Source organism: Ischnura elegans, chromosome 1 (assembly GCF_921293095.1).
Source record: "Ischnura elegans chromosome 1, ioIscEleg1.1, whole genome shotgun sequence".
Taxonomy (NCBI): domain Eukaryota; kingdom Metazoa; phylum Arthropoda; class Insecta; order Odonata; family Coenagrionidae; genus Ischnura; species Ischnura elegans.
The window spans coordinates 25,686,035-25,710,443 of record NC_060246.1 but is presented as its reverse complement, the minus strand read 5'-3'; the positions used below and the strand labels follow the sequence as shown (position 1 = coordinate 25,710,443).

Here is a 24,409-nt window from a genome sequence, read left to right as displayed (position 1 = left end):
GGAAGGCCTCGAATGAATTACACAGGACAGGTTGTAAAGGATATAAAAGAGAATTAATACTTCACTATGAAAATTTTAGCAGAAAGGACAGGGTAAAGGAGAACTGCGGCAAAAATAATCATAGAATTGTTGACCTATGATGATGATAGTTAAACGGGAGTCTTAGCGACCCCTACGCTAATATAATGTATTCAAAAAAGGTTTTACCATTCCTCCAAAATCACGAAGGGATACCAAATTCACCAAATGATAGAAACGACCTCATTTCCAGCAAAATATTGTTCCATTTGCATAACATCATTCCACATTGCCTGCATGAACATGCTAGCCTTTCCAATACGGGAGAACATTTGGAAAACTTATAAGTGCTCCATTAAATCCGAGAAAAAGCAGTATGCCTGGTCCTCCAATACATATTCTTCAATTTTTACCGTCACACAATCAAACGTGTTTTATACATGTACTTGATTCAACGTTTCGTAATTGTGATGCCTTTCGTATCCAAATAATTCAATTTAAGGTCAACATTTCATTTTCATCCGGAAATTGACAGTAGTTACACCATAGCAAAGTATGGAGAATGGGGCGGATCAGAGTGATTAAGCCTATCTAACCAAGAAATCATAAACGGATATGGGAAGGTAACTGAGGGGCCTGAACATAAAGCCTTTGACATCTAGTGTCCCCACTTTTATGCATTTAAAAGCATCGGAAAGTTTTCAAAAACATTTTAACATCCACGGTGTAGTAATACTTAGCTGTAAAAATAATCTCATACCACCTCTTAGGTCAATCGCCCTCAATGCCAATTTATAATCTGTCTTGGAACCCTGAAGCCAACACCGCCTATACATGACCATCCAACCAAGGGAGAACCTGGTCCCAAGTGCAAACAATAAAAGGGCATTGGTACACTTCCCAACAATCCTTTACGTTTCTGTGGAAAGAGCGTTTCCCAATTCATGGCTTTTAACAAAAGAGCAACGATTGGGGTAACCTAGTGAGAGACAAAATCGCTTGGTGATGAGATCTCGACCAGGCATAAGGATGAGATCAGTGAGATAATGAAGAGGGAAACGTCTTATCACGCAAGGAAATCATGAATATCAAATTTTTATTATTTACACTTTTGCCCTTCGGACTATCAAATATTTTCCTCTTGGCAGCAAATGCTTCAAACAAAATATTTCCATGGTACGAATTCTACTCTCAAGTTTTCATCCTCCGGCACCACCTTTTAAGCGCATGAGTCAAAATTATTAACAGTAGGAAAATGCCTCATTACTAACAAAAAATATCCAGCAACGCATAGAAAATGTAAGCATAGGAACAAAATGGATATCCGACCGTGAAATGGTCATTTTTAGGTTATACTAGCAGCGTTCACATTTTCGGGATCACAGTAAAACGTAACTTTCTCATTCGCATTATCACGATACTTTCACAAAATATAAAAATAAAAGCACTCGATCAATACTTGATGTTTATTTATTTTTTTTGACCAAGTCAAGATAAGATTCCTCTTTTTCATATCACATGCTGGGTTAACCCCTTTCTAATCAATCAAATATTTTTCCTCGCTACGAAAGTTTAGCCTTCAATGGATAGAGGAAACACGGCTTCAGAAATATTAAAGTTGCGAAACAATAAACAAAATCGACGTTCAACGAAATTACAACTATACATGCACGCAAGGGCGGATCCAGGATTTTTTCTGGGTGTGGGGGGAACAAGGGTCAGTCAGGCAAAGTCAGTCAGTCGTCTCATATTTAAGATTATAAACAACATGCAACAATTACTGTACGAAATGTTCTCTTAATTTCAATATGAATGTTATAAATATTGTGTACAGAAGCTCAGTAATACACAAAATACAACGAATGTAATGACAGCCCTATTAAAAATCTTGTCAATTTATTAAGCGTCTGGGGGGGGACGTGCCCCCCACTAAATCCGCCAATGCATGCACGGCATAACTGGATTTCGTTCTATTTAGTTTCACGCATTGGCAGCCAGCGAAAGCATTGAATTGATTATAAATTCCATTCAAACCTCTTCGTTGAGAAGAAGAAGAAGAAAAATCGCTTGATCAATGCTCATCAGTTTTTTCCGTTACTTAAATTGCCAGTTATTACACCTCCGTACTAAGAAAAGTTTGAGGGAGCCGAGAGCATAAATGGAATTCCAATTAATTGGAAATCGTAGCAACAATGCGAGAGAAACCTCAATGGATCCCAGCGAATCCTGATCTCTTTCATTTATAACCAATTTCAGGTTATTTGGTCAATTGCTACATTAAAATCTTGAAAAATTTCATCTTGGAAAGGAAGTGCTAAACTGTGCTAAGAAACTGTGCAATCCTGATCGACTCCGACGAGACACGAAACCACGACCTTTGCTTTATAGTCGAGCGCTTTGCTACGCCGCCATCTAAGTTCTAGTCACACGCGCATTGGCTCGCAGAGTCGAAAACAGTAGTTTAATAGCCAGCCTAGGTGAATTCATTATCACGCCAATTTATAAATTGTTGTTCATGCGTGACAACGTAGGTCATCAGATAAAAACAACTAAGGTGCGTTGTGAGGAACAAATCCACCAGTCGGTGATGAGTTCGTGTCTTATCATTAGCATACGACGTACGACGGAAAGTTTGAATAGGAAAGCATTTCAGCGCACAAAATAACTAGTGTCTATTATTTTTTGTGATTGTAGGGATCATCATTGTAACTATAGCATGTGACTGCAACATAAACCATTCAAAGTGAAAATATTAACCAACATGTTTTCTAGGCGTAAGTTTCGTTTGGGGCACACGCTTCGTATGGAACAATGGTGTTTCGAAGAGGCGACCGAGAACAAAGGTCAAATGCGCCATAGGGATGAATAGGTTACGAAGTTTGGAGTGTAATCCGGAGTCGGCATTAGCCAGCTCTTAGCGCAAGGCGCCAAAGGGACCAACGGCACAACGCCTCTTAGGACGGACGGAGTGCTGTGTTTGAAATGCCCTCAACGAAGCACTGAATCAAGTAACGGGTGATCTCTGAAAAAAAGTCTGCTACTGCCGGGATTAGAACCCGGGCGCACGGGGTTGGAAGCTAATTCTATAGCCACCACACCAGCCTAAGTAATCTCTTCCGAGTCCTTCACAGAGCATTCTGAACTAAAGTTTGCATATTCATAGGAAAAATCACGTACAACAAAGAAAGACTACAATGCATGACAACGGATGCGTTTAAGAAAAAATTGAGGAACTACGGGTTAATGTCCCGTTCTACGGACGGGGTACTTGACTTAAGGTGCCCTACAGAAATCACTCAAATAGGGATCGGGTAATCTCTGAAAAATCTCCGCCAGGGTTTGAACCTGGGCTACGGACTGAACTACGGGTGGGCAGCCAACACTCTGGCCACCGCACCAACCCGGCCGGCCCGGTTCGTTGAAAAACCTTCGCATGCGCGACCACGAGGCGCTGGCCGTCGAGTCTTGATCCCGCCGCGGTGAAGCAGCCCGTCCCGGCAGCCGCCACGCGCGATTCCCCCAAAGGCGTTTCGCGGGCGCCCCGCCGCCGGCAGATTGTACTGGGGCCGGCGGGCGGGGCCGCGCCCGCAAGCTCCCGATGGAGTGGCCAGGCATCCACCGCCTCACATCCACGCACTCCTTGCGTGATCGGAACTTCGGGGTAGTAATAATTATAATAATAATTTAGTCTTTATTATAAGCGAATTTAGGACTAGATAGGTCTCTCTCGTTACTAACTTGTTTGAAAATCAAATACACCCCTGCCCTGGTAAATCAAGCCGGGCAGGATTCGAACTCGCGACATCTCAGTTGGGGATGTTACCACCAGCGAAATGAGGGATGAAATCGGAGGAATAACAAGCAGAATTAAATGGGAGAAGATGAGTAACTCCGCTACTCTTATAAGTAGGTTGTACCAAGTAATGCAAATTTCATGCAAAAGAGACCAGGATAATTGCACGCGAAAACATTATTATCGCTGATTACGTAATATGATTTCTTCTCATTTGATTTATATAGCTAGGGAGTTTAATTGTAAACCATCATAATGAAATTAATGAGTGTAGGCACAACTTTCGATTGTGAATTTGTACATGAAAGGCTATCCCAATCAATTAGCTGAAACAAGCCTGTCTCAAACTTACCCCAGAGCAAGGAACTTACTCTTGATGATAAGGCGAGACGGATAACTACTGCATTTTTAAAATGTGAATCTTGCTTTTTGAAAGAAGGAAAAGTACGCGTCTACCTGATCATTAACTTATTCTGCACATAATATTTCACATAATTTGTATAATAATCTATTTTCAATTCGCCTTTAATTTAAATCCGTTTGAGGTCTTTACAGGACCAAGTCTATTCTGCATGTACTTCTTTATTCAATTTCAGATAATTATACGGAGGCAATTAGGTAATTGCCATAATAATTACATAACTATAATATTTCTTTCACAGGCCGCATTTAGGACGATTAGATTCTCTTTTACTTTTCTTCAAAATTACGTGCATCGATTTTCATGATGGTATTCTTTTCAACTACGTCTCGAGCGAGCTAACATTAAGTTTGAGAGCAAGGGTATAACTTAAACTGCCGTTGCTGCCGGCATGATGTGACGGAGAAATATACAGAAGCTCTAAATGTGTAGGCAGTGAGCTGTGAAGCAGCATACAAGATAAGAACTGAAATTTAAACAACAAAATAGCATGAATGATCATATTAACACTATCGAATGTTGGATGGTTGGCATCCCATTTATGCGCGGCGCCCGAAAACCTCGGTTTGTATATCCACTTACATCATCAAAATACTGCACTTGATGGGACAACCGTTGGTGTGTATAGTGTTTGAGGAATGCTGGAGGAGGAAGTAACTAATTCACATTTTCCACTTTTCCCATGAAAATTGGAAACAGATGTTTAGTAACAGTGAATTTATTGGACGTCATGATTAGAAACATAAGGTGAAACAAATAAGTAGTATGAAGGATTATAACAGTTTCCATATTTAGTAAGTGTGTTTTCATTCAAAAGAGAAATATTACCTAAAATTCTTGAAAATAATTACATTGAAAACTTTAAAATAATGAAGGATTCACAAACAGAAACGAGATGGGCCAGTGATGATTCCTGCATGAGTTTTAATATTATTGGTGGAGGAAAGTGGACTCGAAAGGGAGAAGAGAATGGAGTGAAGACATGCACAAGGAGGAAGAGAGAAGAGTCACTAACAAGAAGGTAATAAGAGTGAGCGATTGCACAAATGAAAAGAAAAACGTCAAACAACTATGTAAGTTCGTGCACTTTTAACAAGAAAAGCAGTTTTCGTGTTTATCGAGTGTTTTAATCCAAAAAAGAAAATTTTTAGCAAATGTTTTGTGCGAGGATCGTTGGAAAAATTAAATAAATGATGAAAATAATAGTTAAATAGGTTCGTGATGAGTCGTGCGCGAGTTCGGATGTGACTGATGAAATGGATGCGAAAGAGGGAAGGCAGGGGAGAGCCGGGGGCTGTGCAGAGGGGTGCATGATGGAGAAGGTGGGAGCATGAGAGGAAGAAGAGTGGACGGCGGAAGAGGATAGGAGAGCACTCGCGGGGATGCGAAGAGAGGGAGAGAAGTGGACGAGGAGGAAAAAGAATGGAACGGGGTTGCAATATGAAAAGCCATCTCGGATGTGAGAATTGTGGAGAACACAGTCTCAGCCTCATGCTGCCTATAAGCAGAAGAACTTGGCGTGATGGAATGGAATTTTTCCATATTGAAAGAAACACTTCCAATTTTCCACGATTTTAGACTATTACTCCCGACCTGGGGTTCGATGTTACTACATCATCTTCAAGGTATAAAATAGTACCTATTAACAACTATTTTGTACCTTGGAGATATGGAGTAGCTTCGAACACTAGGTCGGGAGTAAAACTTTATAATCGTGGAAAATTGCATGTGTTTCTTTCAATATGATGTTGTCTACTCCTGGACCTAATTCCGAAACTTGACATTTCGGAAGTAAACCCTCTGTATCAGTCATTTATTGACTATCAAGTTTAAATATTTTAATTTTTCTCGGTAGATAATATGGATAAATCCCTCGACGTTTCGACAGCTCACTCTGCCACCGTCTTCAGGAAATGGAGCCATTCACCCGGTTGACAACCAGAAAATAATTTATGTAGACAACCAAGTGCTTGAGTAAACGAGGGATCTTCATATTGGACTTAAATTCATTATTTGATTAGGCCTCCTCACATCTGGGATCTTCGAGAAACTGGCCTCGCACGTCCAAGTGTAACTTCACTAACGTCAGGGAAATGGAATAAAGCATGCGATTTTTCGTACTATGCGAAGAAGTTGAAGACATGAAGATCATATGACACACAAGGCAAGGGTATGTAGCAATACTGAAGAGTTATGATTTGAGGAGTCATCATAATGAATAAAATGCTGGCTCATGATTGTAATTTCAACGAAAAATGAAATATTTTAAATGGAGCAGTTCTTTTAAAAGCATAACATGAGCTGCTGTCAATTTTAATACAATAATTATTAGGCAAGATAAGCTTAGCTCAACGTAACACGAAAGGTTTCATCGCATCATAAAATTACAAAGAGTTAGTAATATGTTGAAGTATTTCTGCATTACTACAGAATCCAAGCCTGATATTCATCCAATAAACATTTTAGAATTCAAAAGAAGATGAAAATTTTACGGTTGGTGTGATGATAAGGGAAGCTCACACGGAGAATTTTTTTTATACATTTCGAAGGCATCAATGAGTGAATTCCATATGAACTAGATACCCCTTTGCATTTAATAATTACCAGTGTGCTCTCTGGGCCATTTCATTGAGCAATACAACTTTTTATGCATAACCCTTCTCAACTATACTTATTCCACGACTTCATAATTTCCTTGAATGAATTTTTTCCCAAAGTTGCTCTCTACACTTAACAGCAACAGAATTCCGCTCACGAATAAATAAAACGCTAAATTTCATTATTTCAATCGCGTTAACATTGATAGCGATTAACTATATGCAAATAACATTTAAATTATGGTCGAAAATAATTATTTATTTACGATGTCCGTATAAAATTTTCCGCAAATAGGTTTCAAATCGCAGTTTAGTGGAAAATTAAAAGAGTTAATTTACATTATAAAATGTCTCAAAATATATGTGGAATCACCGTAACTAAAAATTAGGTATATATAATCGGTAACTACGAAGAAAATAATACAGCACTATTTCGTACTTCACAGCGGTTTTGCCTTCTTTATAATCTCACGTAACATGAAGTGATTTATTCCTAAAAGAATTTTACACACTTCGCGTCTACCTACGGGTGACTCGGTAAATTTCTGTCCCCTGCTTGTGAAAGCTTAACATCTATAAAATCAATTACGATTTTTACCTATTTTTCTTTCAATAAATAAAACGTAATTACCTTAAAAACTGCTTAAAATACGCGAACTCTTCAGCAGAAATCAACGTAAGACCTTCGTCAAGAGCACGTTTAACCTTCCTAGGTCTTCGGATCAAGAGCGAGGAATTGTGATTCATGCGGTGGAAGCGGCGACCTCTCAGCGGCGCCTCCCGGCTTCGACGGCGGACGATACCGCAAGGCATTGGCAGCGCGCGCCCACAGTGTCGGGCGCGGCGTTAATGCTCGAAGGAGTGAAGTACCCATGAACAGAGGGACAGGATGTGCCTCGCTGAAGAGAACAAAATTTCGAACATAGCCATCTCAACAGTGGCAAGGAGCATCACCACAGAGAAAAGTTGAAATATCGGGTAGAAAGATTTCATAACACGCGCACATAACCCAGTGTTGACCATCAATATTACGTGGCAAAATTTGGTTTCTCCTCCACTTAAACTCTTTCAGAATTTAATATCGTGGTTTATTATCGTGTATTATTTTTTACATTGCTCCGTTTCTCCCTCAAACACTCTTTGCGATCTACTTAGGTTACACTTATGATATGGAGAATTTTTATGGTGCTTCCAAGATGCCACGCGGTCCTTTGTTGACGATAGATTCACGGCAATTTAAATCCAGTAAAATCACGCTTACAACTCCAGTTCAATGCCATTAACTGATGATAATGATCTAAAGTGCAGTTACATTCCGGTACGATGAATTTAGATGCGCTTTTTGCGGCTTTGGTAACCCGAAACATAGTTTCCCAGCAATCATTTCAAAATTAAAAGAGGAGATCTCCCAGTTCACAAAGTACATCAACCCTTTCCATAGATGGCAGTTTCCTGCGTGGCCAATGACTTCTAATTTCGCTGAGATGCCTAATCTTTTCTGAGAAGTTTGTCAGATAGCTTAAGAGGGGGAAACCCTTACTTCCTCGAGGTGCCAAAATGGGATAGGGATAAGGAGGAGGAAAATGAGTGAGATTCTTAGAAAGCATAGATTATTATTTAAAAGTAAGGAACTGTTTCCTTCACCCTTGAAGGAACTAATATAACTATGGACCACAAACTGATATGGGATTCTTCTGAGAAGTTTCGATCAATTTCCGCTAATTTCACTACAAAAAAAACTTTTTCTTGTTCCTTAATAATTTTAAGTGATTCACGCGGATAGGATTTAGTTGGCCTCATTAGCTATTTTTAAAATTGAATTGTACGACACAAGCATTTTTCATTAAATTAGACCTCATGTCTGCGATGCGTCATAGAAGAGTGACTCCGCAAAGGAGTATCACACGACTGTTCCGCCAGTCCGTAATCCAACTCATCAAGTCAGTTCCGAAGAGCGTTTTCTGGGGAGATGCCGGCTCACCTTATGCCATCTCTCTCGCTCCAAGACCATCACCCTTTCTCACCCAATATTTCAAGCCACTAAAACACATCGCACGGGCTGGACTTAAACTCAACACTTCTTCCATTCTGTGGTAAACGTTAAGGACTTTTATCGTTTTATTAGTAGTTACAGGATTGTGATCCCAAAGATTCTCACTGCATGTTATGCTGAACGTGAATGTGTGATCTTTCGACCCTTCCGCGAGGTTCTGAATTTGAATGTTTACTACGAATCAAAATGAAATGAGTCGCCAAAAATCGACGAAAAGGTTTCTTTTCCGGTAATTTCGGGTGTAAAAAAGGCTGTCGAAATTCCATTTCTGACATCTTACAAAAATAATTTTAACATGCCACCAATGATTTCCATTCCACCACTGAAATTTATCTCTCTTCTTCTTCGATCTTCATATTTCATGGTATTAGAAATTCATTCACAGATTCATCCCTCATTGACGACGGTTGAAACTGACAAACTACAAATCCAATTTATTGACTACAAGGAAATATTCTGACCAGAGCCTCATTTAAATTCTCAGATTTGGGGCTAAAAATGTTTTTCACCCACCACCCCGTAATCCGGAATTTAATATCCGCTGAATTTTAAGGATATAACCAGAATGGTATTGACTTATTTAATATCCCATGAATCAAGGATCTTATTGACATAAACTAGGCGAGTAAACCTTCACTATCCCATCTCTTAATATTGCTACTACATTTCTTTCATAAAAAAATGTTTCCTAAAATAATAATACGTTGCGCTGAACCCGCCTCGAATATTTTAGGGAAAGCAGCAGTCACTGACTGTGATATGAGAGCTCGTGACCTTTGCTGGATGACGACCAGATATATGAACCTCGATACGAAAATATTTCGCTTCCCGTTGGTCGGAAACTTGTGCTGCGCGCACACGTCTGATTTCGATAACACTTGAACCTCTCATCGAGTTTTCCCGGGAATGAAACCACGAAAAGTATGCCAAAGTTAATAGAATTTAACGCTGACAATTCAACCCGATGGGGTTGCTTTATCTACTATCACTTTCAATGAGCAACCCTATGAATAATTTCTCCCAAAATGCTATGTACGACCCATATGAATGTGGATTTTACATACATTCAAACTCAACCTTGGCTCACACGAACAGTAATTTAAATAAAAGAGCCGTTATTAAACTATTTAGAATACTGATACTTAATATATCTAGCACTTCAAAGCGATTACTGAGTTCAACCAGGTAAAATCGCACTTCTAGCAAGTGTGATAAGAAACACCTTTCACAAGGTAGGTACACGTTACTTCATTAATATGCTATATTCATTTACAGTGTTCATTAAGCCTCATTTTCACGATTTGGGACTAGCTATCACAAGCATTATCAAATTTAACCCTAAGAAAGTACCCAACGCCCTTGTGAACTCGTGATACGACTGCAACGAAATATCATCTCCCCCGATGCCGTAAACAGCGGCGACCCATCACCCATGTATATGAAAAAGCTCTTACGTCACTTGCCAATTCAAATTCTCAAAAATATTTTCAAGGATTCCGCATTCATTATATTTTCAAAAACGTGAAAAGAAACGCGCAACACTGGCCTTTCACCAGACAAAAATATTATACAATCAATGAGACATAATGAACGCTTATTTACAACTAAGCCACTTATTTGGTAATAGCCAAGATTTTCTGTTGAAATCTATATTATCTTTCACTACAGAACCGAGATCACAACAGTTACCGTTTAGAATTCCTCTTCATCGTGGACGCAACCAAGTACCGGTAATTGAAGACTGAATTCGGTGTAAACCAAAGAGAACAGCGCGAAAATCAATTTCTATAATTCATCATATTTTTGGCAAAGAAAACGTCTTATCTCCTAGTCATTTGTAAATGTGTAACATTTTTTTACTTCAAAACAACTAAAAATGATCTAGAATTGAAAAAAAAGCCTGCATGTATCAAATTTCGAAAAATGACCATCCTAAGTGATTGAGCAACGATGAAGTTAAGAAATATAAATACTGAGTGTCGAAGAGCAAGATCAGGTTGCGAGAAGAGGAGCAACATATGAATCCAAGGCAATCTATGCAAGTGTAATACGGGTAGAAACGACAAAAAAATTTCTTGATATGCTCGTACAGTATATTTCAGGTATTCGTTTAACATTTGCATCGCTTGTCAATCTTGAATGCGCCGTCGTAAGTTATAAATAAACATCGCAAAATATAATGTTTCCCTAGATTGACCGGTACGACCGAAGTGTCACCAAATTAATCGAAGAAAAAGTTTTCCTTCCAGAGTAAACTTTTTCCTCATACAATCCCGAGACATCTCTTGGAGAGAATTATTTCTTTCTCTATATCTACGTTTGTACATAGTACAGTCCTTCCACTGCCGGCAGTTATGTTCGCGAATTCGATAGCCATTTCAATGACAACATTACGTTTCTATACCCCTGATGGCCTTCAGATTGCTTATCCTAGGAAGTCTCTACGGGTTCGCCGCACCGCACTTTTTCAGAAGGTTCCATTCATCATGTTCTGAAGATGATAAAGAGACATTCCTCGAAACAATGACAGAAATGCAATCCGAAAAGAATAAAACTGTAAACCAGAAATATATTCCTTGCTGTTATTTACGCCGGTAAAACTTCGTACGGATTTTCAGTACAACTCAAAGTTCAATCCCCTTCGACCGAGAAAGTAATGAAGAAGTCTGATGAAGAGTGGGTGAGAAGAGAACCCTCGCGAAAACTTTAATATGATTACAGCGTAACCTAACAGGCCATAATTTGAGACATGCTGGAAAATGAAAGCAATTTTTGAGGAGTAGGTAGATGGGAAGAATGGCGAGGATGACCACGAATACAACACATGGAACAGGTAATAGAGAATGCGAAAGAGAAGAAAGACGTAAGTGTGAAAAGACATGAGGATGGAGTGGAGCTGCATCGCAACAATTTCTTAACAGTGATGACCATTTCGATCCATTAGGAATGGTTTCGACTTACAAAGAACTCAAGCTATAGAAGCGGATAGTCACGCCATGGCTCTCTCGATTTGGTGGAATAAACATTCGTCGACGCCAGTAATGGTTCTTCCCACTAGGAAGAAAGGAAAAACGGAAGAACAGAATTCCCATTCACCGTCAATAGCCAGCGATCAACGTCATAATTCAAACTCATATATAATAGTGCGCGGCACAGTACCGCATTACTATCTAAAAATCTCATTGTTGTACTCTGAATCTAAACTAGCAAAAGCACTCGACCGGCAATCGAGAGATACGGGTTCGAAGCCTGGTAAAGGCGAATGATTTTTTTTCATCTCAGTTTTCATTTCCGCACAATTTGTGCATTGCGGGTGACTCTGTATAGTTTCCACCGCGGCTGGTCTCTGCATACTCAGATTAACCTATAATCTTTTATCAGCATTATTGTCCGGCACCGTTTCAAGGGGATGGGGTGGATGTGGGAGGGGGTTAAGTGATGGGAGTTGAAGGGCGCGGGTGCGGGCAGTTCCGGGGAGCGGGGGGGATGGGTGCAGAGGGAGACATTCCATGCAAAGACGGGAGGAAGAAGATCTGCGGGTCGCGCATACACTCACCCACGGCATACCGCAGTGGCGGAGCGGAGCCTCGTTCTCGGCGCACACGCCCATCAGAGAGGCGGGGGGCGCGTCAAGGGACACGCCTCGGCCCCCCACACCCGCCCCCGCCCCACCCAACCCCACGACGCCCCCACAGCCCCCCCACGGCCCCCCGCCCCACTCGCTGCGTCCCCTCGGCCGATCCAGCACCCGGCGGCGGCGGCCGCCCGGCCCTCCGCCGGGGAGGTCTTCGGAAGGAGGAGGAGGCCGGCGGCGAGGGCGACGGCTGACCGGGCGATCCCCCGCGTCCTCGGCCGGCAAAGAAGACGGGAGCCCTCGGTCAACTCTCGGATCAACACTCACTTGATCAAATCACTGGGCACACACTACAGTATTGGCGATTGGGGGAGGGTCCTGGCGTGTGCGGGAAATGGCTTTCGCCGATATAAATCACAGTCAACTGCACTGTCCACGCCGCATCAAATAAGCTCTACGATTCCTTGCGGAGCGATCGAGGTATCATATCGTGCTTGAAGGTTATTTTCCAGGAGGGAGGTGAGCGAAACCCCGCAGCAGATTCGTATTTGGAGAGGAGATATCTCAGCTGGACGATTCACTGCTAGTCCCAGCGTCGGAGCGTGGTCAATTCCCGGGGCCACAGGTGAAATGCGACGGCGTGGGTCCTCTGCCGGGAGAGGGTGGTGCGGCGGGCATAGAGAGTCGTCGTGGCTTCAGCGTTGCGTGCTGGTCGCGCGGCCAGAGGGACACTGAGCGCCCCCGAGAGAGAGGGAAGCAAAGAGAGATAGAGAGAGGGGACGAGAATTGAATAGAGAGAGAGCGAGGGAGAACGTGGTGTGAGCGGAGAGGGGAGGCGAAGGGGAGGGGCTGGAAGAAGGGGGTGTGGACGACGGCGACTGTGGCGCGGCCGGCGGCGATTCCCCGAAACACGTCCAGCCGGCCCTCGACGACGCCCTGGGCACGCGAGGGCGGGCAGGGGGTTCTCGCGAGGGACTTAAGGGAGGGGATCACTGCGCATGCGCGGAGCTGAGCGAGTGGAAATTCGAACGTCTCGCGGCAATGAAAAAACCCTCTTTATTCGCACATAGTCGGCGCCGATGTTTGTTTAACGGAGAGAACCTCATACCCCTGCTATATTTTTTGGGTGGTATTAGATTTTTTAAACGATTTAAAATGGGATGTCCACATTCACTCGGTGAATAACCTTGGTTAAATTGTTTTTTTTGCCACGGAGTAATAAGCCGTACCATGCATAAGACTTTTTCACGTGCATTGGCAGATTCCCCGAGCCTCCTTACGGAGGCATTCAGGCTAATTTGGCACGTCTGACAAATGAGTCTAGGATCTCCAAGACAGTTTATACCCCTGTTACTTACGGCGTTAGTATTAATAGGTGCAAGTCAACAACTGATGATCGTATGGAGTGATTTTCGGCTTTTCTGGCATGTTCACTGGCTTAGATTTCCGCAAATGGCAGGAAAAATTGATTTTACACTCATGAGAATATATTTTGATTAATAATAATCAGTAGGTGCTAAATAATATTTCCGATGTAATTTAACTCCAAATTTGATGAAAAACATGAAAGTGCTAACAAAAAAAAGATAAAATTAATTTTCTGATCGATATTAATGTTATTTTTCCGTTTTTGAAACAGCGAATATTGAATTTAAAATTTTAAGACGATGTGAAGGATTCGCGCAAGCCCTCTGAATGAAACTTCTGCAAACGCCCACTTTCAGCATATAAACTACAAAAGCTCTACCCCTTCATATGCATAAGTACCGACTATTTCCATATGTGGAATTCCCTAATTTGCACCTATCCACTAATAAATAATTACTATGCCGTCCGCCACTTCCTTCTTGTACGGAAAATAGTACTACCGAACTCCCAGATTTTCCTGTAGCGCCTCTGGCTTTTTCTTGGAAAGGCGTTACTTCCGTTTTCCTTTATCCAGAAAAACCACGATAAAGAAACAAAAAACCAGCATTTTATCATTTGAGACATTAAGAGTAATCGCTGGCCTATTTCGCGATGATATAATGAAGCATTACAGGGAATCGCCGTTTATTTTGGCATTTACCAACTTCTATTCTAATTGCTAAAAAATCGGAGGGATAAGAAGCCCATTAAGCATTTAAAATTTTCATTAACTTATTACTCAACCGTTCCTAAGTCTATTCACCAAAATTTCTCAACATTGGCTCTAAGTAGTAATTACTCAGGATGATTCACACAGAATGTTCGGTATTTAAGAAGGTGATAGGGGAGCTAACTTCAATAATTTTGCCGAATTAGCGGGTGGAGGGACCTCTTATATTTACCATAAGATCTTAACTTCAACGAGTCCTTAAATGCAATTTGTAAGTACTATGGAACACAAATAGGTAATAGAAAAATTCTGCATTCAGATGGGATTTATATGCTCTTGTTCAAAAATTAAATTTCTTCTCCGGAAAATAAATACTTTCGCAAAGGTTGTGAGCGTTATTACTAATGGAGTCGATACATAAGTTCGCGATTAAACTTTTTCGTTGAACATTGATAATGGTTATCGAATTATTACATGTTTGAATTATAATTAAAGTAACTGATATACTTTTTTTTATTTTGAAAGGAAACATTTCTTCCGTCTTAAAAAAAAATATGCGCCAAATTAAACCTGAGTCTACTGAAACCTGAATAGGCGAATGAATTCTCTTACTTGGGAATCAGAATAGCGAGTGATGGAAGAAGCGAGAAAGAAACAGTTATTAGAATGGCCCAGGCGATAGAGCATTCCACCAAACGAAAGATCTACCTACAGCGGTAAATTTAAGCATTAAAATAAGGAAACAATGTATCAGAGCTTAGTGGTGCAACTATTGGGGCCTCCGAGAATTAAAAAAATATTTAAAACTATGGTCTAGCTTTGACATGTTATAACTGCATTTTCTTAAAGTTAAATTTTTAGTGCCAAAATGATGTAAAATGTATTTCCAGGCATGCCATTTTTCAAAACTTTTCCCCGATCTCCCGTAATATGGACCCCCCCCCCCCCCCAAGACCATCCCATAGCATCTTCCTAGTGACGCCACTGTCAGAGCTTACAACTATAGAGTACGATCCTCCACCGGAAGTTATACATGGGCACAAACTGCGGAAGAACTGCACAAACTGGTAAATCAAGGGTGGAGGCTTTCAAACTGTGGTGCAAAATAATAATGATGAGAATCAAATGGATCGACCAAGAAGGTTATGAGGAAGTCATGAGAAGAGAAAGATGGAAGAGAAGACTCGTTAAAATTTTGATGGGAAGGCAAAACAACCTAACTGGCCTTATCTTGAGATATTATAGACTGATGAAGATGAAGGATAAGTAGACGATATGGAATGAAAAGGGACACCTTTAATAAAATATATGGAGCAGGTAAAGGAAGATGCGAAAGACAATAAATGACCAGTGACGAGGATGATAATGGTGACCAACTGATTGTTTGACGCCTGCCTACTCATGGTTTTTTATCCTTAGCGACGCGAAAAAATTATTGCTTCCGGGGGAAAACATAAACTAATGTGATGTAATTGGTTGGCCGGCAGCCAAATAGCAATAAAGGAAAAGGAGCTTTGCCTATGATGTTAAGCCACTGAATGTCCATTATCACTAATTTAATTCCATTGGTTAACTTACCGGGAGATTACAGGTTCTCGAAGGGAATACAAATACGTTATGCTGTAATGCGGGTTTAATTACGTACATATGCACCCAGCCTAAAATTTTATAAACATTACTAGAAGAAACGGAGATTGTTAGTTGATATTCCGCTACTGCTCCTTGCGATCGAAAGGAAAAATGCACACACAGCTTCGGATGTAGTCGAGGCGTATCGCGCCGAAAAAGCAAGGGCGGTGGCGAAAGGCCGCCATGGGGTGATAAGGGAAGTGGATGTGGGGAGGGGGGGAGTGACAGCCTCGGAGAGTGACAATGAGATAGTGGTGGAGCGGAGCAGATAGCCCCTCCCTCCCCTCGGGGTCGCCGAGAAAGCCGCCCGGGTCAACCCTTGCCTCGCGGCGGCGGCAGCTCGCTCAAGGCGGAACGGCAGCGTGTTTGTGTCCCGCGATCCCGGTGACCCATGACGAGGACCCCTGCTGAAGCATGGGAGCTGTCCCTCCCCCCCGGAAATTTTCTAAGACACGTTGAACTGTAGCAAACTAATACGCTAAAAATTTTTGTAGCTGTTTTTTTTCGGCTCTGCTTTAAGATGAAAGGCTGGGATAAGAAAGGCAAGTGGACGCGATATTTTTAGATTTCAAAAAAACTACCAATGACGTACCAACTGATTGTTTGACGCCTGCCTACTCATAGTTTTTTATCCTTAGCGATGCGAAAAAAGCATTACTTCCGCGGAAAAACATACAAAAATGTGATGTAATTGGTAGGCCGGCAGCTAAATGGCAGTAAAGGAAAAGGAGCTCTGCCAATGATGTTAAGCCACTGCATGTCCGTTATCATTAATTTAATTCCATTGGTGAACTTATCGGGAGATCACAGGTTCTCACGGTAAACATCCGCACGGGAAATTAGTAGTTAACCCAGAAGCCTATGGAATGCATCCAAATTATATCCATGGTTATGGCATCTTCGTGTCCTTAGTACTCTCCTAGGTTCTTGCCTGACCGCGTGTCGTTGTCCTGAGCGCTTGGCCTGTGTTCGGCAAGCGAGCTCGTTTGTGATCAAGACTAGGATCAGAGCGGCATGCCAGGCGTGGAATCACGCCGTGCCACACACGCCGGCTTGCACGGTACCCCGTACATGTAGATGTAGACACGATCGGGACACAATCAACGTTAATGATTGACGTGATCCGTTGACGTGAATCAGGGGCGGTGAGGGGTGATTTGTGGCCCTCAGTTGGGGCTCATGATGGGGCCGCGCTCGCCGGAAAATTTTAGGAAATTGCATTCCCGGAAATGGATTTTGACGCTATTCTGGCTCTTATAAACTAGATGAAATTTAAAAAATAAAATTCCGTAATAAAAAATACTGTGATAAGTGAGAACTTCACAGCTTATAAAATTGCATTATGTATTATGGTTATATGATCTATTTCCTGAATTCGTTCTTTGAAAATGCCCTAGAATATAACAACCCTCTAAAATAAATATTTCAAATAACCTTTCAAAAAGCAAAAGTAAAGGTTCATTATACAACAAAATCACATTCTAGGGCTAGATAAAGACCTAAGATAAGTTAAAGATAAAGATTGTTACTAATTGCCTATGCATAATTAATTTTTGCATAATATATAGATATGATCGCAAGTAAGTAGCCTTTATCCATTTCTCGTTAAGTACATCATAATTTGCAATTAGCAATACCAATTCAAGGATAGCCATGTTTTTCTAGAGAGACGAGGGCAATAGCTCTTCTTGCAGCTTTTCCTCTATAAGCAATACCTTGTTATCCAATCAGGGCCAACTTACAAAAAATATTGGGGGGGCCCAAACCGAGGATCTTGCCCCAGGAAATTTTATAAGTAGTGAGTTTATAGTTTTTTAAGCATTTTAGAAGAGTCATATGATCAGCATTAGAACCCTGATAACTCGAATCCTGATATCTGGACACTCCTGGGAAAATCGACAAGCCTGGCACATTTTTTCGTCACACCCATAATCAATTTTTGAGGGGGCTCGGGGCCCCTCAGACCCCATGGAGTTGGCGCCACTGTATCCAATAAATAAAGCGATATCAATTAAACGTTGAATAAACAAAATTCTATTACGAATTTCTCTTTCCCGCATTTTTTCTGATAATTATCCAGAAGAGTTTATAAATCTAAGCCTCGTTGACTTCAGCGTATTTAGACTGCTCGTGAATCTCAACAGTATTTTAAATATATTTAGAGAAAACATCATGTCCGGTATTAATTAAGGTCAGTGGCCTAGCCAGAAATTTCGTTCGGGGGGGGATCCAAAACCAGGGGGGATTTTTGAAAAACAGGGAACTATAAAGTAATGGGTTTTTAACTAAGTAATTTTATCACTTTTCATTATCGAAAAACTTCATTTTTTAAAGATTTTTTTTATTCACCATTTTTCAACATTTTGTTTTATTTTATGAAACAAAATAATTGTGTTTTTATATTTCGGGGGGGGGGGGGTCCCTACCCCTCGGACCCCCCTGGCTACGCCACTGATTAAGGTTCTCTATGTTCTTTTCCTCCGAAAGCCGTGAAGTTGGAGCAAAAAAACATCTTTAGCTCAATTGAGTAGGATAGTCACTTTCTGCGAACTTTCTCACCATTTGCCAAATAATTGTAGCAAATTTTGGAGGGCTCAAAAGGTAATTTCTTTCCATCTCCTTTGGTAATTTGCATGGAATATTTCTTCATAAATGTTTTTTAACTTCGGTTGGGTCATTTTCGTTAGGAGGGATTTGCCACCAATGCTGTTATGTAGCAGAGCCAGGCTTATTTTATGGTTTTCTTCATCTTCACTATCTATTCCAGAACTAATGCGTTGTTGATGTTTCACAGGATTAAGAGGCTGACGTTTTAATGCATGGGTTAAGATGTGGTCTTGATGAGTCTAGATGTAATGTCTTCTTTTCCATGTACTCCACACGTAGTGTTGGGATTATCATTAGACCCCACCGAATATAAAGTTAGTGACGTTGTATCATAAGTTTCTGAAATATGGGTACCATTGCATTGAAAGAAATATTTAATGAATTTGAGTGTAGGCGTGGTATATTGAAGTAAAATCCAATAATAAATGGGATTTTTATAAATGATTTGTTATGTGTTTTGGTCTTTTATTTTAGATTTTTACAATTGCACTTGTGTTAGTAAATATTTTTTTCTCTAATTAGATTCATCTCATTTTTCAGTTTCCTTCGCAAAAAAATCAAAGTATATGTTAAAAACAAAATAGTGATTATGGAGAGAGAAAGGACCGCTCGTCAGGTTTACACGAAGCGCGCCACGAGGTGGTATTTTTTAAACTATTGAAATGAAACTGCTATTATTCCAACGTACCTGAATCTGCATCTAAACTCTCATTGTGTAGTGAATCGGTACAGGAACCACGGCTCTTTTGCATTCATGCACTCAAGTTATTTGAGATGATTTTGACATAAAAGAGTTTTTTCTTCTTATCGTTCCTTTTCTGTGCACCGCTTTTGAAAACATGCTTCATATTAACCCTTCAAAGAGGATGAAACTCCCTCACTAACTAAACCAGCATTCACTGAACTACTAAGATGAACTAAGAATTTCGCGATCTGTGTGAGGAGAAATAGAGAATATTATTGCTGCGCGCGCGCAACTTCCCCCCTCCAACTACGCTTCCTTCCCTGCTTCCAGTCCTAGGAGAAATACTTTGCACTGATTCCCACGGCAATAGATACCCCTTAGTCAACAAATCACGCAAGTGAGATGTGTAACTATATCCAGACATTGTAACCTGATATTTTTTTCTGGATGAATGAACTGGGGTATCCACTACCCAGAAACACCTGCGGGGATATCGGGTATCGCTCTCTCTCTCGCTATCTCTCTCTCTCACTAACCAATTACTAACACTAACACTAAATGTATTAACACTCTCTCACTAACAAACCCGCATTTAATAAACTATTTACGATTTCGCGACCTGTGTAACGAAGCTTTCCCATATCTAAATCTACATAATACCCTGCAAGCCACCTATAGGGTGTTTGGCAGGGGGTGATCAATCACCAGCATGCAACATGCAATTGGACTCCCACATGCACACCACACAGTACGAACAACGTCACGCATACTAACAAATTATACTAAGTACCATATGCTGTTACAAATAATAATAAAATTAAGAAACATGCATTAAGTTTTACATAGGTTAGTAGGCTACGCCACAAGTCATCTAATCTATTTATGAGTTTTATCGCTGCCGTTATAATCTCTTATTGATCGTGGAAAAAAAGACATTCTGAATCTGTCTGTTCTACAGCCTATCTCTCTTATTTTATTTATATGATCTGATCTCCCGTAGTATGTTGGCGTCCGTAAGAAATGGCTTAATTCGTTAGAAAAGGCACTGCTCTTGAATTTATCTAAAAGTTTTAGTCTATGTTTCAATCTACGGTCCGACAGAGATTCCATCCGAGTTTATCTAACAAGGGGATACCACGAACCTTGCTCCTTCTTTTTTAATACCGTATTTTTTATGGCCTTCGGAATGGTGAACACATCCCTGAACTAGTAGTGGTTCCGTTGAATGGGCCTTAGTTTGGCTGTAATTAATTAATTTTCATGCGGTACTTTTCACAAGCCGCGTATAGTTTCATAATATCGCACCTTTCAGCAGACGGGTCTGGTGGGGTAGTGGTAGGTGGGGTAGTGGCAGGTGGGGTAGTGGTAGGTGGGGTAGTGGGGTAGTATACCTAAACGCCATTATGATGATAAAAAATAGTCTCATGTCTATGCTTATCGCAATTAAAATTAATGAAAAAGTTGACGACATATGATCACAATGAAGACAACAAAATATACAGCCAGCACTAAGCCCAGAACCCTGATCCTTAAACGCTACCACTACCCCACCAGACCCGTCTGCTGAAAGGTGCGATATTATAAAACTATAAGCGGGTTGTGAAAAGTACTTTCACGTATCTGGCAGCTCTTCTTTGCACGCGTTCTAACTCTGTTATTAAGCCTTTTTCATGAGGGTCCCAAACACTGGCAGCGTATTCTAGATGGGGTCTAACGAAGGATAAGTAGCTAAATTCTCTCACTTTGTCGTCGCACTTTCCTAATATTCTTTTAACAAAACCATTTTACGATTAGCTTGACCGCTTATTTCTCGATTATGTTTATTCCACGATAGATCATTATTGAGTCTAACTCCTGGATATTTCACGGATTCAAAAGCCTTTAATTGGGTGTCCCGAATGATATAGCTACGTTGTAGGTAAAAGTTATTCTTCTTTCAGAAATTCATTACTAGGCATTTTTAATTCTAACTGCCATGCATCCCAAATATCATAAATATGGGAACACTGTGATTTGTCAAGACGTATTTACTTTCTCCAGGGAATAAAAATCGGCACTGATTCCCACGGTAAACTTTACCCCTCAGTCAAAAACTCAAACAAACGAGATGCGTAACTATACCCATGCATTGTGATCTGATATTTTTCTCGATGAAGGAATTGGAGTATCAACTACCCAGACACATCTACGGGGATATCGGGTTTCCCTAGGAAACTGGAGACTTTGAGAAGGGTGGTCTGGGAAAAAATGACATGTCGCATGAACCGTAGTAGTCCCCAAAATATACTGATTACGGACTAAAATATGCGTAGTGGTATGTCGCCCCGGCACCGGCACACTCGCGATTGCCGCCGCGGCTCATCTCCCGAGGAAGATTTCATCAGAAGAGAGATTATCGGGGCCCCATGGTTTATGAGTAGGTAACAAGCAAATGAGACGCGACTTGAGGCAAACTCCACTTCTTCACGACCTAAAGGCCAGCGTGCACGAATTTGCTAAATCAATTTTTTTTAAACTGAAAACAACCTGCTCACACGTCTCTGGGTCTACGAAACCGTACCTTACTCAAATATATTCTTAACTCAACCCATATCCATTACCCTTAATTCCCCTGTTTGAACCTGTGCCATGACACAGCCGTATTTTTTTAGTGGAAACAAAGAGTTACAGATAACCGAGGAGACAGCAGACAAGCTGGAAATCAGTAGTCAACAAACCAAAAATAAATTCGTTGCGTGCGTGAGAACGGGAGAGATTCACACCAACTCGTCGTCGCATTTTGCCTAATCATGAGACAGGAGAGGGAAGTAGAGAGAAAGAAGAGATGCGACCAGATCCCCAGCGCATGCTGGCCGCTTCATGAAATACGCGAGCCTTGTTTGGGGCCCCCTTAGTTCGGGTCCCCTGGCGATCGCCGACTAGCCGACATGGCCAGTCAGCCCCTGACGGGAATATGCGAAGATGTGGCAGTCTGGAAAGTATAGGTTACATACAAAGGCGTACCCAGGATCATAACTAGGGGGTCAAGCCATGATCTACGGGAGGGAGGGAAGCCATGGTCAAGGGAGGGGCAAAGGTGAATGAAACCAACATTTAAAAAAAAACTATAACAGCGCTTTATTAGTTTATGAGATTATTTCTTGAATAAATAGTTTTATTTTAGTTACATATCTTATACTAATACATATCATTTTTCGTGGATTTAAATAAAATTTGTTAAATACTTTCGTTTCGATTCAGTGATGATTTTGCATAATGACTTTTGCGATTTTTGTTTCCAGGGTGGGGCAGCTGCACCCCGCCCCTCGCTGGGTACGCCCATGGCTACATATACGGCCAACGTGAACTCAAACGTATTATTTGTAAGAGGAGTAAAACGTTGAGCAAAAATTGTTTTTCGCGGAGCATTTTCCAAGCATCGTTGAAAAAATCTTAAATGTCTGTAAGAATTTTTAGCAATTTAGCTATAAATTCTTTATTGAATTAATGAATGTTGTAAACATTCGACGATTAAGGAACAAAACTTGAGGGGCATTGAATTTCGGGGTTTAAACCGCATTAATGTTTGTTGTACAACTGGTGAAAAACGTTAGTTTAGAGAATATATTTTTCCTCAAATTCAACGCTAAATGAACAATGTCTCGTAACGTCTGCATATGCTCATCCTTGCCAACGAATTTACTGAAAAATTGAAGTGCGTCATGGCCAAGGTTTAGATAATATGATTAAATGATATGATGAAGAAATATTATTCCGAGATGGTGTGCAGCAAGGGTTTATACGGAGGTCAGGACCAACCTCAAGTCATTTATAATTCTTCTTGACCGGTAAATATTGCTTTAGGGCCGAAAAATAGGAAGTAGACTAAAGAAGAACTTTTGCAATTGTTCACCATGGGATTCAAACAAAGATGAAACGGATGATGACCGAGGAACACAGATAAAAAGATAATCAAAGGTCAACTGCACGAGGCCGAGGCTGCGAACTTGAGTGACTGGTATCGGGAACATGTTTTCTTCGAATGTTTTCTTTCTGAAATTTTGACGATTCAATGCCTTGTTTGATGACTGGAACTTAAGAGAAGTTGAGGAGAAAAAAAAGCAGTTTGGACCTTTGCGTGGACTGTAAGGCATGTTATAAAGGAAATACTCAAGTATTTGGTTGTAGCAAAGTGTTATGCACTCCTAGATTACAATGTATATTGTAATGAATGGGTTCGATGAGAGTTTGCGGAAGGACCTCACATCTCAAGAGAATCGGATTATCTAATTTACAAATGCTACAAAAATTGTCTCTTGAGGAATTATTTTATTAAATCTCAATTATTATGTCGTTGACCAATAAAACCCTACTAGGGGAAACTTTTTTGGTGGCGATCTGAAGATCACATTCAGGAGACCAAAAGCTGACCACTGCACAATGAGTTTTCAACAAGTTTTTTTTATATGGAAGGTTAACATAGCGACAAGTCCATCCCGATGACTTTTAAAAATATCAAAGTAAAACTCGGGCCCTGAAACTGGAAATTAGATTAGATCGCAGAAATTAGATTGGACGCAGGATCCCCTACAAATATTTTCAACGTGAAAGAAAATCATATGGCCCAAGATTTTCATTTTTACCTAACTCAGGCTCTTTCCGAGGTCCCACCTTTCGTATGCGATTGTGAGCGATGACAGGATACACTGAGAGCACTACAAGAAGAAAAATAAAAACTCGAGGAAAGAATGCATTATGAACTTCCTGAAGAGGGTGCTAGTGTTCTTCTTTTATCCTTACTCCAAGGTTTTCAATAAGTTTGCTTACGTCTTAGGCTAATATAATAACAAGCTTATTTGCTTAATTTTCAATAAAAAATGTGAGGCACTGAGAAAGAATTTATACATATTATTAACAATATTTTTCTCAGTTTTTCCTCAAGTGGTGGGTGTCGGGGATCTCGGTTAAGAGTTTAT

At 40.7% G+C, this 24,409-nt stretch overlaps 1 protein-coding gene across 2 annotated transcripts in view; it reads right to left on the bottom strand.

Annotated features, from left to right (window-relative positions):
* LOC124157625 overlaps positions 1-12,528 on the bottom strand; it is a 105,114-nt gene extending 92,586 nt beyond the window's left edge. For both annotated transcript variants that reach the window (XM_046532509.1, XM_046532520.1), the window contains exon 1: positions 12,439-12,528. In XM_046532509.1, coding sequence (XP_046388465.1) covers positions 12,439-12,492 — 54 coding nt within the window. In that variant the 5' untranslated portion in view covers positions 12,493-12,528. The remainder of the gene's footprint in view (positions 1-12,438) is intronic.
* Between the last annotated feature and the right edge of the window lie 11,881 nt (positions 12,529-24,409).